The sequence below is a fragment of the Hylobates moloch genome, unplaced genomic scaffold, assembly GCF_009828535.3.
Source record: "Hylobates moloch isolate HMO894 unplaced genomic scaffold, HMol_V3 SCAFFOLD_5, whole genome shotgun sequence".
NCBI lineage: Eukaryota > Metazoa > Chordata > Mammalia > Primates > Hylobatidae > Hylobates > Hylobates moloch.
In genome coordinates, this window is record NW_026652280.1 from 46,230,192 (window position 1) to 46,242,697 (window position 12,506).

The following is a 12,506-nucleotide window of genomic DNA, read 5'->3' on the forward strand; positions in this document are numbered from 1 at the left end:
ACAAAGGTCTATTTGCTTTATTCCTCTGTATGAACCATTTGTCAGTTTTGTTTTGTTTTGTTTTGTTTTGTTTTTGGATGTCACACATTTTTGTTGAAAACTGGGCATTTAAAATAATAGAATGTGAAAACCTGTGGACATCAGATTCTTCTTCTTCTCTAGGGTTTGCTTTCCCTGCTGATTTTTATAGTTGTTAATTTAGCAACTTTTCTGAATTAGTTCTCTGAAGCCCTCTGTGGCCACCCACTGAAATCTCTATCCAGTTGGCTTAATGGTCAATTAATGACGGAACAGGTATTTCTCTAGATTCCTGGAATCAAATCTCTGTCTTTGCTGAGCATCTTTATGTGCATGTTCGGATACATCTTCAACACTCATACAAGGACTTGACAGCTCAGCCTTAGCCTTTCCTTCTGGCACATGCAGAGTCTCAAGGTCAACCAGAGGTGAGAGATTAGGGCTTTCATGGGTCTTTTGTGTGTGTGTGCCAAATCCTCAAATGATAAAGGGAATTGGTTATATGGGTGAGAGATGAGACTGAAGTAATTGTCTATTGCACCAGTTCTCAACTAGAATTGTGCATCACAGTAACCTGCAGAAAAATTTTAAAAAATCTACAAGTCTAGGCTCTCCTCTGCAGATTTTGATAGAGTAAGTCTAATAAAGCATGGACATGTATGTTTACAAATATTTCCTTGAAGCCAGGCATGGCGGTGCAGCAGCTGTAGTCCCAGCTGCTCGGGAGGCTGAGATGGGAGGACTGACTGAGCTTGGGAGTTTGAGTGTAGCCTGGGCAACATAATGAGACCCCTCCTCTAACAGTAACAACAACAACAACAAAGTCCTCAAAATCCAGATACTATTCTGGTTAAGAACCACTGAATAGATAAGTGTAATATGTAAATTCTCATATCTCAGAAATGTAAGATATCTCTAGGAGAGTTGGACTTTGATAGATGCTAATTCCTTTACATCTTTTCTTTCCAATAATACTAGTCTGACTTTTTCCTGATCATGCTTACAGCTTTGGAAGTGAAGTCTTGCAGGGAATAACCAGATATTTCTAAAAATGACAATTCTTTAGGAATGAGGCTTGCAGAAAACTCCAACTCTCTTCTTCCTCCTCTGATGTCATAAATGTGGACCTTTATTTTTCAAGGCTCTGTTGACCTTCAGAGTCAGGGCTGGGACCAAGGAAAGTTAAAAAGCCACAAATGTTTGTGTTCTTACCAAGATTTATCTGTTTTCCTTGAATAGTTGCTCACATGGTTGCTGGAAGCCTTTGCTATATTTCTGGAATTCTGAAAATGTTGATTTTGACAATTTTGCCTTTTTTAATCTTTGTATTTATGGACAGGTAGGTTTTTCAAAGGTCTTTATCATTTTCTCTGATACCTCCTTTTAACTCTTGTCTTTTATTGGTTTTTGTTTCAAGTTAAATATTCAGAATTGGAATTTGGGGGACATAGGCTGTGAACATTTGTGTGGCCTTCAATATTTATTTTATATTGTTTTCCACAAATGTACCTCACATTCAACTGTGTATCAGTATTACCACAACATATTAATACTGGATTTTATTTGATTATTATTAAGTTGCTAGTTTATTAAATAGAAAATTACCACAATTGCTCTACTTTACATTTTTATTACCAAAGAATATAAATAATTTCCATGTGTTCATTTAATTATTTAATTTCTCTCATTTGGACCTTCTGATGATGGATTGTTAATAGTTAACATTTTCAACTTATATAAGTAAAACCTGAAACCTTTATATATTCTTTTTGTGTCATATTTAGTGAAAATAATTGCCCATCTACCTTATGAATTTCTGTCTTGAGTCAAAGAAGATAAAATTATCATTTTTAATATATTGTTAAATTATTAAATCTAAATGCATGACTAAATGTTATATATCATGTTAATTTTTATAATTTTAATATCTTTTGAAAAATTTTAAATTCTGTAGTTCATCAGGAATTTACATTAGAAAATTTGTTTACTGATAGAGTGGTTTTGATGAATACATGCTGTTGGAATTTTATAACTGGAATATTGTATAACAATACAGTTATCCACCAAGGCAGAAACATGAATTAGAGCATGAATTTATTTGAACCAATGTTTTTCACGGTCTGTTTCATGTGCAACTCTTTGTAGAAACTGACTATAGGCACATCTCGTTTTATTGCACTACACTTTATTGCACTTTACAGATCCTGTGTTTTGTTTTGTTTTGTTTTGTTTCAATTTGAGGTTTGTGGCAACCTTGCTTCCAGCAAGTCTATTGGCAGCATGTTTCTAACATGTAGAAAAACTTCATGTATCTATGTCACATTTTAATACTTCCTGCAATATTTCAAAAACTTTTTCATTATTTTTATATCTGTTATGGTGATCTGTGATCAGTGGTGTTTGTTGTTACTATTGTAATTGTTTTGGTGTAACATGAACTACACACATATGACAGCTAACTTAATCGACCAATGTTGCATGTGTTCTTACTGTTCCACTGTCTGTCCCCCACATCTCTTTCTCTCTCCTGTAGCCTCTTTGTTCCCTGAGACACAACAATATCGTACTTAGGCCATTAATAACCTTACAATGCCCTTTAAGAGTTCAAGGGAAAGGAAGAATTATGTGTCTCTCACTTTAAATCAAAAGCTAGAAATGATTAAACTTAGTGAGAAAGGCATGTTGAAAGCTGAGATAGACTAAGGAAAAGTTCTTGAAGGGAATTAAAAGTGCTACTCCAGTGAACACAGGAATGATAAATCAAAACACCCTTATTGCTGATATGAAGAAAGTTTTAGTGGTCTGGATAGAAGATCAAACCAGACACAACATTCCCTTAAACAAAAGCTTAATCAAGAGCAAGGCTCTAACTCTATTCAATTCTATAAAGGCTAAGAGAGGTGAAGAAGCTGCAGAAGGAAAGCTGGAAGCTTGCAGAAGTTGGTTCATGAAGTCTGAGGAAAAATGTCATCTCCATAGCATGAAAGTGGACAGTGAAGCAGCAAGTGCTGATGCAGAAGCTGCAGCAAGTTATCCAGAAAATCTGGCTAAGCTAATTGATGAAGGTGGACATGCTAAACAACAGATTTTCAATGTAGGCAAAATAGCCTTATATCAGAAGAACTTTCATAGCTGGGGAGGAGAAATAAATGCCTGGTTTCAAAGCTTGAAAGGACAAGCTGAGTCTTTTGTCAGAAACTAATGCAACTGGTGACTTTATGTTGAAGTTAATGCTCATTTACCATTCTAAAAATCCTAGGGCCCTTAAGAATTATGTTAAATGGGCCGGGCGCGGTGGCTCATGCTTGTAATCCCAGCATTTTGGGAGGCCGAGGAGGGCGGATCACGAGGTCAGGAGATCGAGACCACGGTGAAACCCCGTCTCTACTAAAAATACAAAAAATTAGCCGGGTGTGGTGGCAGGCACCTGTAGTCCCAGCTACTTGGAGAGGCTGAGGCAGGAGAATGGCGTGAACCTGGGAGGCAGAGCTTGCAGTGAGCCGAGATTGCGCCACTGCACTCCAGCCTGGGCAACAGAGCGAGACTCCGTCTCAAAAAAAAAAAAATAATAAATTAAAAAAAAAATTCTGTTAAATCTCCTCTGCCTGTGTGCTATAAATGAGCCAACAAAGCCTAAATGACAGTACATCTGTTTGTACCATGGTTTACTGAATATTTTAAGCACACTATGGAGACCTACTGCTCAAAAAATAAAACAAGATTTCTTTAAAATACTACTTCCAGTGACAACATACACATCCAAGAGGTGAAATGGAGGTGTACAAGGAGGTTAATGTTGTTTTCATACCTGCTAACACAATATCCACTCTGCAGCCTGTGGATCAAGGGGTAATTTTAACTTTCAAGTTTTATTAGTTAAAAATGCATTTAATAAAGCTATAGTTACCATAGATAGTGACTCCTCTGATGGATATGGGTAAAATAAATAAAAAACCTTGAGGAAAGTGTACACCATTGAGAATATTCATGATTCGTGAGAGAAGGTCAAAATACCATTAACAGGAATTTGGAAGAAGTTGCTTTCAAGTCTCCTGGATGACTTTGAGGGATTCAAGACTTCAGTGGAGGAAGTTACTGAAGATGTGGTGGAAAGAGCAAGAGAACTGGGGTTCGAAGTGGAGCCCGAAGATGCGACTGAATTGCTGCAATCTCATGATAAAAGTTTCATGGATGAGAAGTTGCTTCTTGGGAATGAGCAAAGAAAGTGGTTTCCTGAGATGAACTCTATTCCTGGTGAAGATACTGTAGGCATTGTTGAAATGACAACAAAAGATTTAGAATACTGCATAAACTTAATTGGTAAATTAACAACAGGGTTTGAGAGGATTGGCTTCCTTTTTGAAAGAAGTTCTGCTGTGCATAGTATGCTAACAAACAGCATCACATGCTACAAAGAAATCTTTTGTAAAAGGGTTAATCCATGAGGAAAACTTCATTGTCCTACTTTGAGAAATAACCACAGACACTCCAACATTCAGCAACCACCACCTTGATCAGTCAGCAGCCATCAACATTGAGGCAAGACTCTCCATCAGTGAAAAGATTATGACTTGCTGAAGGCTCACATGATCATTAACTTTTTTTTTTTTTTTTTTTTTTAAGACAGTCTTGCTCTGTTGCCCAGGCTGGAGTGCAGTGGCGTAATCTCAGCTCAGTGCAACTTCCGCCTCGCGGGTTCAAGCAATTCTCTTGTCTCAGCCTCCTGTGTAGCTGGGACTACAGGCGCCTGCCACCACGCCCGGCTAATTTTTGCATTTTTAGTAAAGACAGGGATTCACCTTGTTGGTCAGGCTGGTCTCAAACTCCTGACCTCAGGTGATCCACCCACCTTGGCCAATCATTAACTTTTTAAAACTGAAATATTTTTAATTAAAGTATCTTTTTATCGTTTAGACATAAACAATATTTAGACAATGTTTAGAAATATTTTATTGTTTTAGATATGATATTATCACACACTTAATAGACTACAGTATAAAAATATAACTTTTATATGCTTTTGGAGACCAAACACTTTGTATGACTCACTTTATTGCAGTTGTCTAGAACTGAACTTACAATATCTCCAAGGTATGCTTGTATTCTTGGTGTGGTCATTATTTCACTCTAACGTGTTCCGTCATTCCTCCAGTTACTGTAATTTTCATTCAGTAAATATGTATTAACACTTACTATGTCTGGGGTTCTTTGCTACTTGCCAAAAATACAGAGGCTATAAATAGATATACTCCCTGCCCTCATGAAACTTGTGTGTTGAAGGAGAGAGACATCATAATTTATCTTGGTAATTTAGGAAAATCATTATGAATGCTGAACTTTGGGATATTCTCTTTTTGCATTTCATATGATGATTTCTTATTAGCACAAATCTCAATTTTATAATTGTAAATTGTAGATTTTCTAGTTTTAATCTAAATTTTTTTTAAATTTCTTTGAGATACCTAAAATATTTATAAAATTATCTGATAGCTTTTCAAAATTTTTAATTTTTGTTGGTATCGTATCTTATCATGGAATACAATTTATTTTCATATGTCGGTTTTTGTATAGAGAAGAAACTGTTTCTTTTCATTGATCTACACATTTATTTCTTGCAACAGTCTTTGAAATATATCCTTAGAATGTTAGACATATTCAGATATTTAAAGGACAAGGCCCTCTCTCCACTACAAACACATGCACATATTTGCCATAATTTTTAGGTTTTTTGATATTATTGCTCATTTTTAAAATTTAAAAATAATTATTAAGTCACAAATAAAATAGGCCCAATATTTTTATAGGTTATTACATTGGAAAAAAGAGATACTTTTGCAATGTTTGTCTTCCTAACGTGAAGCATAATTTACATTCTTGTTTGTTTAAACATTTTTTATGTTCTAGTAATATTTTATACTACCACTGTTTTTTAAAGCCTAGATATAATTATTAAATATGTTCCAACATAAGTTATACTTTTGTAACTATAATGATATGTCTTTAGGGTATATTTTTAGGTCATTGGTGTTGGCAATGCTGTCTTTTATAAAAATCATGCTGTATTATTTATGTGACATATATGTAAACTCTCTTTAATCACTTTGATTTTGTACTGAGGATTTTCTAGAGATGCAGTTATGACATGCGTAAATAATTGCATTTATCTTTCTTCATGTATTGTATTTTTTCAATAAACTGAGCTATGTCACAAGGCCAATCTTACCATACTGTTGGATTTTTAAAATTCATATATAATATAACTTTGGAAATTAGATTGAACCTTCATTTAAGTTCTCTTGAACACTAAACAGAGAAATTACACAGAAAGCTTCTGTTAAAATTGTGAATCTATTTATCATCCCGGAATGTCACCCAAGATGACTTCCCATTTTCTTCTACAGTGTTTTCTATCAAACACCCTTTGACAAGCTTTGTCTTTCTCTCCTACTTACCCCTTCAGCCCTTTCTTATGTAATTTAGCCTTATATAAATATCTTTATTCTGATGCCGATTTTCTTCCCGTATCCTTACTAGTGCAACATAGGACAGAATATTTGACTCAGGAAGCAGATATTTTATTTTGTTTTATTTTACTTTTTGTAGGTTTAACATGTAAGGAAGTAAAGGCTCTCAGAGAGAAGGCATGGTCAAGGACAAATGAAGGTATCCAACAGCTATTATATACAATTTTCATCTCTTTTTTTCTGTCACATATTGTTTTCAAAAAATTATAAGCATGAAAATAATTTCAGGCATTCTTCTGTTCTTCCTAACTGATGTTCTATCAATGAGTATAATCGTAACACTTCTTTAAAAAAATACTTATCTATTGCTAGTGTATGTTATATACTCCATTTCCTGTGTTCCCTTTTTCATTTTGAATAATGCATGCTTAAGAAGAGTGTACAAACTTAATATGTGGGTTTTTTTCATAAATGATTATGAGGAAACATCTGTGTCACCTTCACTCACTCCACACATAGACTTGCCCGGCATTTCAGAAGGTCTCCCTGTACTCTCCTGAACAATACCTTATGTCATCCACTACCTGGGCTTTTGTGGTGCTAATTTCCTTTTCTTTTTAATTTTAACTGTAGTGTTCCATATGTATGCATCCCTAAAGATGTAATTTAATTTTGCATGCTTGTTAATTGAAATTAAACTGAGTTAATATATGTATGTTGCTGCCTTTGTTCAACATTACTTGTTATCTTCATCCTTGTTACTTTTTTTGCTCAATATAATTTGTGACTTTCATCCATTTTGCTGTACCATTGTACAATACCATTTTTTATTATTTTGAATAATGCTTCTAGAAACATCCTTGTACATATATCCTTTGTCAGTTTCTCTAAGGCATACCTATCAGCAGAATTGATAAGTATGTGGTATATCTATTGTTGACATTATTTGATAATGCCAAATTATTTTCCAAAGTAATTACATGAATTTACAGTGACATAACAGTCTAGGAATGTTTACAGTTGCTCTATTTTTTTCCTACCACTTGACAATATTAGACTTTTAAAGTATTGACAATCCCCATACTAGGTAGCAATGTCTTATTGTGGTTTTAATTTAAATTTGCCTGATTATTATTGATGTTGAAAATTTTTTCGTGTTCTTTTTGGCATTTTGAGTTCCACTTTTGCAAATTGACTATATCTTTTTTCTAATTTTCTAATGAGTCATTTGTCTTTTTTCACATTGATTTTTAGGAATTTCTTGCGTAATATGAGTACTAGTTCTAAATCAGTCACATGTTAACTAATTTTTTTTACGTTTATGCCTTTTATTTTTAATCTATTTATACTGCCTTTTGATGCACAAGCGTTCTTATTTTTTCAAGTCAAAGCTTTTTACATATTATTCAAGGAAATCCTAGTTCAAGGTCATGCAGATATTCGTCCAAATCATCTTCTAAGCATTTTGGAGTTTTGACTTTTACGCTTAGATTTTCAATCCACCTGGAATTGATTTTTGCGTGTTATTTAAGTTATGGTGTCTACATTTGTTTTGTGTTTGATTACGTTGACTGTACTCCTTATTGCTTTTGAAATATTATTCATGGGCACTCCATGATGCTTAAAATACAGATGACTTCTTCCAGAGTATACACGTTTTTGCTTCTGTCAGGAACATAGTGCTATACCAATATGGCACAAACTTAAAACAAATTCAAGCATAGAGGCTTCGGTGGAGTGTCCAATGATGAAAACCCAGTCTGCAAATTTAAGTGATAAACAGCCAAAGTTTTAATTTCACAAGGGTGAAGTTTTCTGCTTTTGTTTTTATTTTTGTATATTTAGTGTATACTCAGAGAAAATGTCTCTACAATGTCTTGAGCTGTGGTAGAGGTCATTGGGGTGGTTATTTCTGGTTAACCTTTACTCTGAGGCTATAGCCATTTTTTGTCCAAATTTAAAACGAGTTTTACAATGTAGTTGGGAGTTAAGGCATTCTAATTTTTTGTGCTATAGGCCCTTTGAAGATTGTTGAAGCTTTTACTCTCTGGCATGAAAATTATATTTTTAAATGTATTATAAAAAGTACAGAAATATTTTAAAAATAGAGTAATTTTTCCCCATCCAATTTACGAATCAGTTAAATTTTGTCTGTGGACCCTGAGACTAGGTTGTCTTTTTATTTTCTAAAACTTACAAGTCATCAGACCCAGCCCAAATTTTCTAGGAATTGTCAATGACTTTTGTGTCAAATGTCATTTTGCACCCTGTGCTCCACTTAAAAGTATAGTTTCTGCTCTCCTTTAGATTTTGTCCTAGTAGTTTGTAAGTATCTTGTTCATATATATATATATATATATATATATATATATATATATACAGCCTTTTAAAGTTATTTTCTGTGGAAAAGTAGATCTGATAAACCTAGCCTGCCATTCCAAGAAATATGAGTTATATACACTATTATTTTGTATTAAATTATACATTTATAATAAGAGGAATTTTTCTGGCTTATATAATTTAACAAGTTTAATCCTCTTCTGAATTATATTTCTTCCCAAATTTGGGAGATTATGTGCTTTAGGACATATTATTCAAAGAGTGTACTTTAATATATATTCCAAGATATGCTTAAGGAAAAAATAATTCTGAGGTAAAATAAAACAGAAATTTTGTGTAATTTGTATTTTCCTTGAAGTTTTTTTGATGAACATTAACACTTTGAAAGCTCTAACAAGTCTTGCAATGAAAAAACCTTCTTAAGTAATATGTTATTTGAGTGTAGAACTGCATTTTTCCATACTTATAAGAATCTCTTGGAATTATACATTGTAAACAGGATTTAAAGAATGCTAGTGTCGTCAAAAGACTGGAACTAGACACAAAGTTTAAATCTTAGTTCTATCACTTGCTAACTTTGTGAACCTGGTTTGGTTCACTACCTTTCTTGGCCACATTTTACTCATGTGTAAAATGAAAATTAATATGTGTTATCGTAAAGATTAAGTATCATAGTATAATAAATATGTTGAAGTCAACTATCATGTATATGTTCAATAAATATTAGTCATTCTCACTTTGAGATTTTTTTCATCCTCATTGGTTTAATAAATTATGGTAAATTTATACTACGAGATACCATGAAACTGATGTTTCATGTAATGCAATATAATTCTAGTTGTATAATTTACCATTATTTTATAAACTTCTAAGAAATAAAAATCTACCAATTAAACTATTCCACGTACCAACCTTGAATTTTAAGATGAATCCTGATGTGACTGATCTTAGTGTGTGAAAAAATATTTTCTAACAACTTGAAATATAAAGTTGAATTTGAAGTATGGTTTAAAGTTGATAAGGAATCTCTCTGTCCTGAGAATGAAAGAAATGTATGTATACTTGTCTCTTTACATATATTTTATATATATGCACACATGAACACACTTATATACACACTCATTTAACAAACAGAAATGAAAGCATAGGTCCACAAAAATATTATCCCAGATCATTCATATAGCTTTATTCATAACAATGAAAACTGGAAACAACCTAAATGTCCATCAGCAGAAAAATAGATTTAAATAAATACTCTGTAGTTATGCAAATGATATAATGTGGACCAGTGAAAAAGAATGAGCTGCAAATACATGGAGTATCATTGGTGAATCTCAAAAATATATTGAGCAAACAAAGTCAGATAAAACATACTCGATGCATTTAATTTCATTTTTACAAGCTCCAAGAAAAAGACAAAACTAAGCTATGGTGATAAAAATCAAAATAACAGTTGCCTATAGTAGATGAGAAACTTTCAGGGGTGATGGAAATTTTTTCTAGCTTGAATGTCATGATAGTTACATTTATGTACACAGTTATTAAAATGTATTAAATTATAAATTTAAGATGGCATTTTCTTCCATGTATGCTATAAAATAAAAAATACTGTTTTACTCTAAAACCATTAAAATATTTTTATATATTATAAATACATACACACATACATACATAAATATAAGGTTTAAATGCTTGCAGAATAACTTATGTTAATATATACTAACAGTTACAGATAGAATATTTACATGTTAAAGCTCACTAAAGCATAAAATAAGGCAAAAGTAAGTTTATAGGAAAAATATTCAGTAATAGGAAATTGTTCAAAAAATATAAAAATGATAAACGATAGTGCTAATCAAATAACTATAATATATAAATGACTAAATTTACCCAAAAAGAACCAACTATAAAATAATACAGAAAAAAATTATAAATAAAATGTATACAATTATTTTCTGAAAAAGAAAACGATGTGACTAAATATGAACAAATCTAGAACTTAAGCTCAACAACACCGAGAGTTATTACTTTACAATTGAAGTTATAGATAATAATAAAAAATCTATATGCATGCAATAAAATAGCACATTATATTAGAAAAAAGTCTTATTTTTTTAACATAAAAAGAAATTTAGAGAAAAATATAGGGGAAAAATCTAAGTCACCGTCATTCATCTGTGGCATATGAAGTTCAGAATAACAAAATGACATACAGGATGTGATGAATACAATAAGATAATATTGATATACATATTATGAATTGCAAAAAGATACAGATTACATCATTTTAAAGGTAGTAAAAGTAGGTATCTTAGACAACAATTCAAAAAAAATTTAATAAGTAGAAACTAGCTGCACTATATAACTAATCTACTGTACAGTTAGAAATTTGTTGCATAAAGTTAATTCAAACGTATTTGGAAATTTAATGTATATTTCCAAATAACAAATGTGTCAAGGAAGAATTCCATGTAATAAAAAATATGTATGAAAAAGGAAACACTTTGTAAACAAATGTTAATGTATTCAAAACAGAAATACATTCAGAACTTAAACGTTTGATTGTAAATAAGTAACATTCAAAATACTGGTAAAAGTGAAATATATATATATATATGTACTAGGACATTAAAGGGAAACATAGGAAACAAATAATTCTTTTTTTTTTTTTTTCTGAGGTGGAGTCTTACTTTGTCCCCAGGCTGGAGTGCAATGGCGTGATCTTGGTTCACTGCAATCTCCGCTTCCTGGGTTCAAACGATTCTCCTGCCTCAGCCTCTCAAGTAGCTGGGACTACAGGTGCGCGCCACCATGCCTGGCTAATTTTTAATATTTTTAGTAGAGATGAGGTTTTGTCATGTTGGCAAGGCTGGTCTCGAACTCCTGACCTCAGGTGATCCGCCCCCTTGGCCTCCCAAAGTGCTGGCATTGCAGGCATGAGCCACCATGCCTGGCCAGAAATAAATAATTCTAAAACTGCAAAAAAATGTCTCTCATATATCAGCCACCCCAACCCATAGGGGCTTGTTTATAATACAGCACTAGAGGCAAATGTCCTATTTTCCAAGCTGCTGAGCTTCTGGTATTGTAACCACAACTTCAGTCCCCGTCCCTAATCACTTCCTTCAAACTCTGTGATGACGAGATGAGGTTTTCCCATAATTAAGACCTCAGTATTATCTTTGAACTTTAGTTTTACTCTAATCTTCAAACAGATGTTCCAACAACTTGACTGAGTCTTGATGACTCCAATCCCTACATTCAGTACCCCAACCAGTGATTTGGGGAGTTTGCAATGTAGCAGTTTTGTGGTATGTCTAGAGTATTAAAAGAATAAAGTTTCTACAATCAGATTCTTGTGTAAGTCCGATACTGACACAAAATAATCAAAATTGTAATAGAATCAAATTCTTGTGTAAGTCAGATACTGACACGAAATAATCAGAATTGTATAAACCTAACGCATTATTCTTTAAAAAGAAGAATTAAAAATATAAAATTAGAAAGCCAGGCATAGTGGCACACACCTGTAGTCCCAGTTACTCCAAAGACTGAGGCAGAATGATCACTTAAGCCCAGGAGTTCAAAGCTGCAGTGAGCCATGACTGTGTCACTGCACTCCAACCTGGGCAACAAAGCAAAACCCTCTCTCTAAAAAATAAAACTGGAAACATTAAATGCAAA

The 12,506-nt window shown here is 32.9% G+C and overlaps 1 protein-coding gene across 6 annotated transcripts in view; it reads left to right on the forward strand.

Moving 5' to 3' along the window:
• Positions 1–12,506, forward strand: part of CCDC178 (coiled-coil domain containing 178) — a 506,076-nt gene that overhangs the window by 37,510 nt on the left and 456,060 nt on the right. For all 6 annotated transcript variants that reach the window (XR_009213490.1, XM_058438507.1, XM_058438509.1 and 3 more), the window contains exon 4: positions 6,622–6,681. Coding sequence is in view for 4 of the 6 variants with exons in the window: in XM_058438507.1 (XP_058294490.1) it covers positions 6,622–6,681 (60 nt within the window). In the remaining 2 variants the exon portion in view is untranslated. The remainder of the gene's footprint in view (positions 1–6,621; positions 6,682–12,506) is intronic.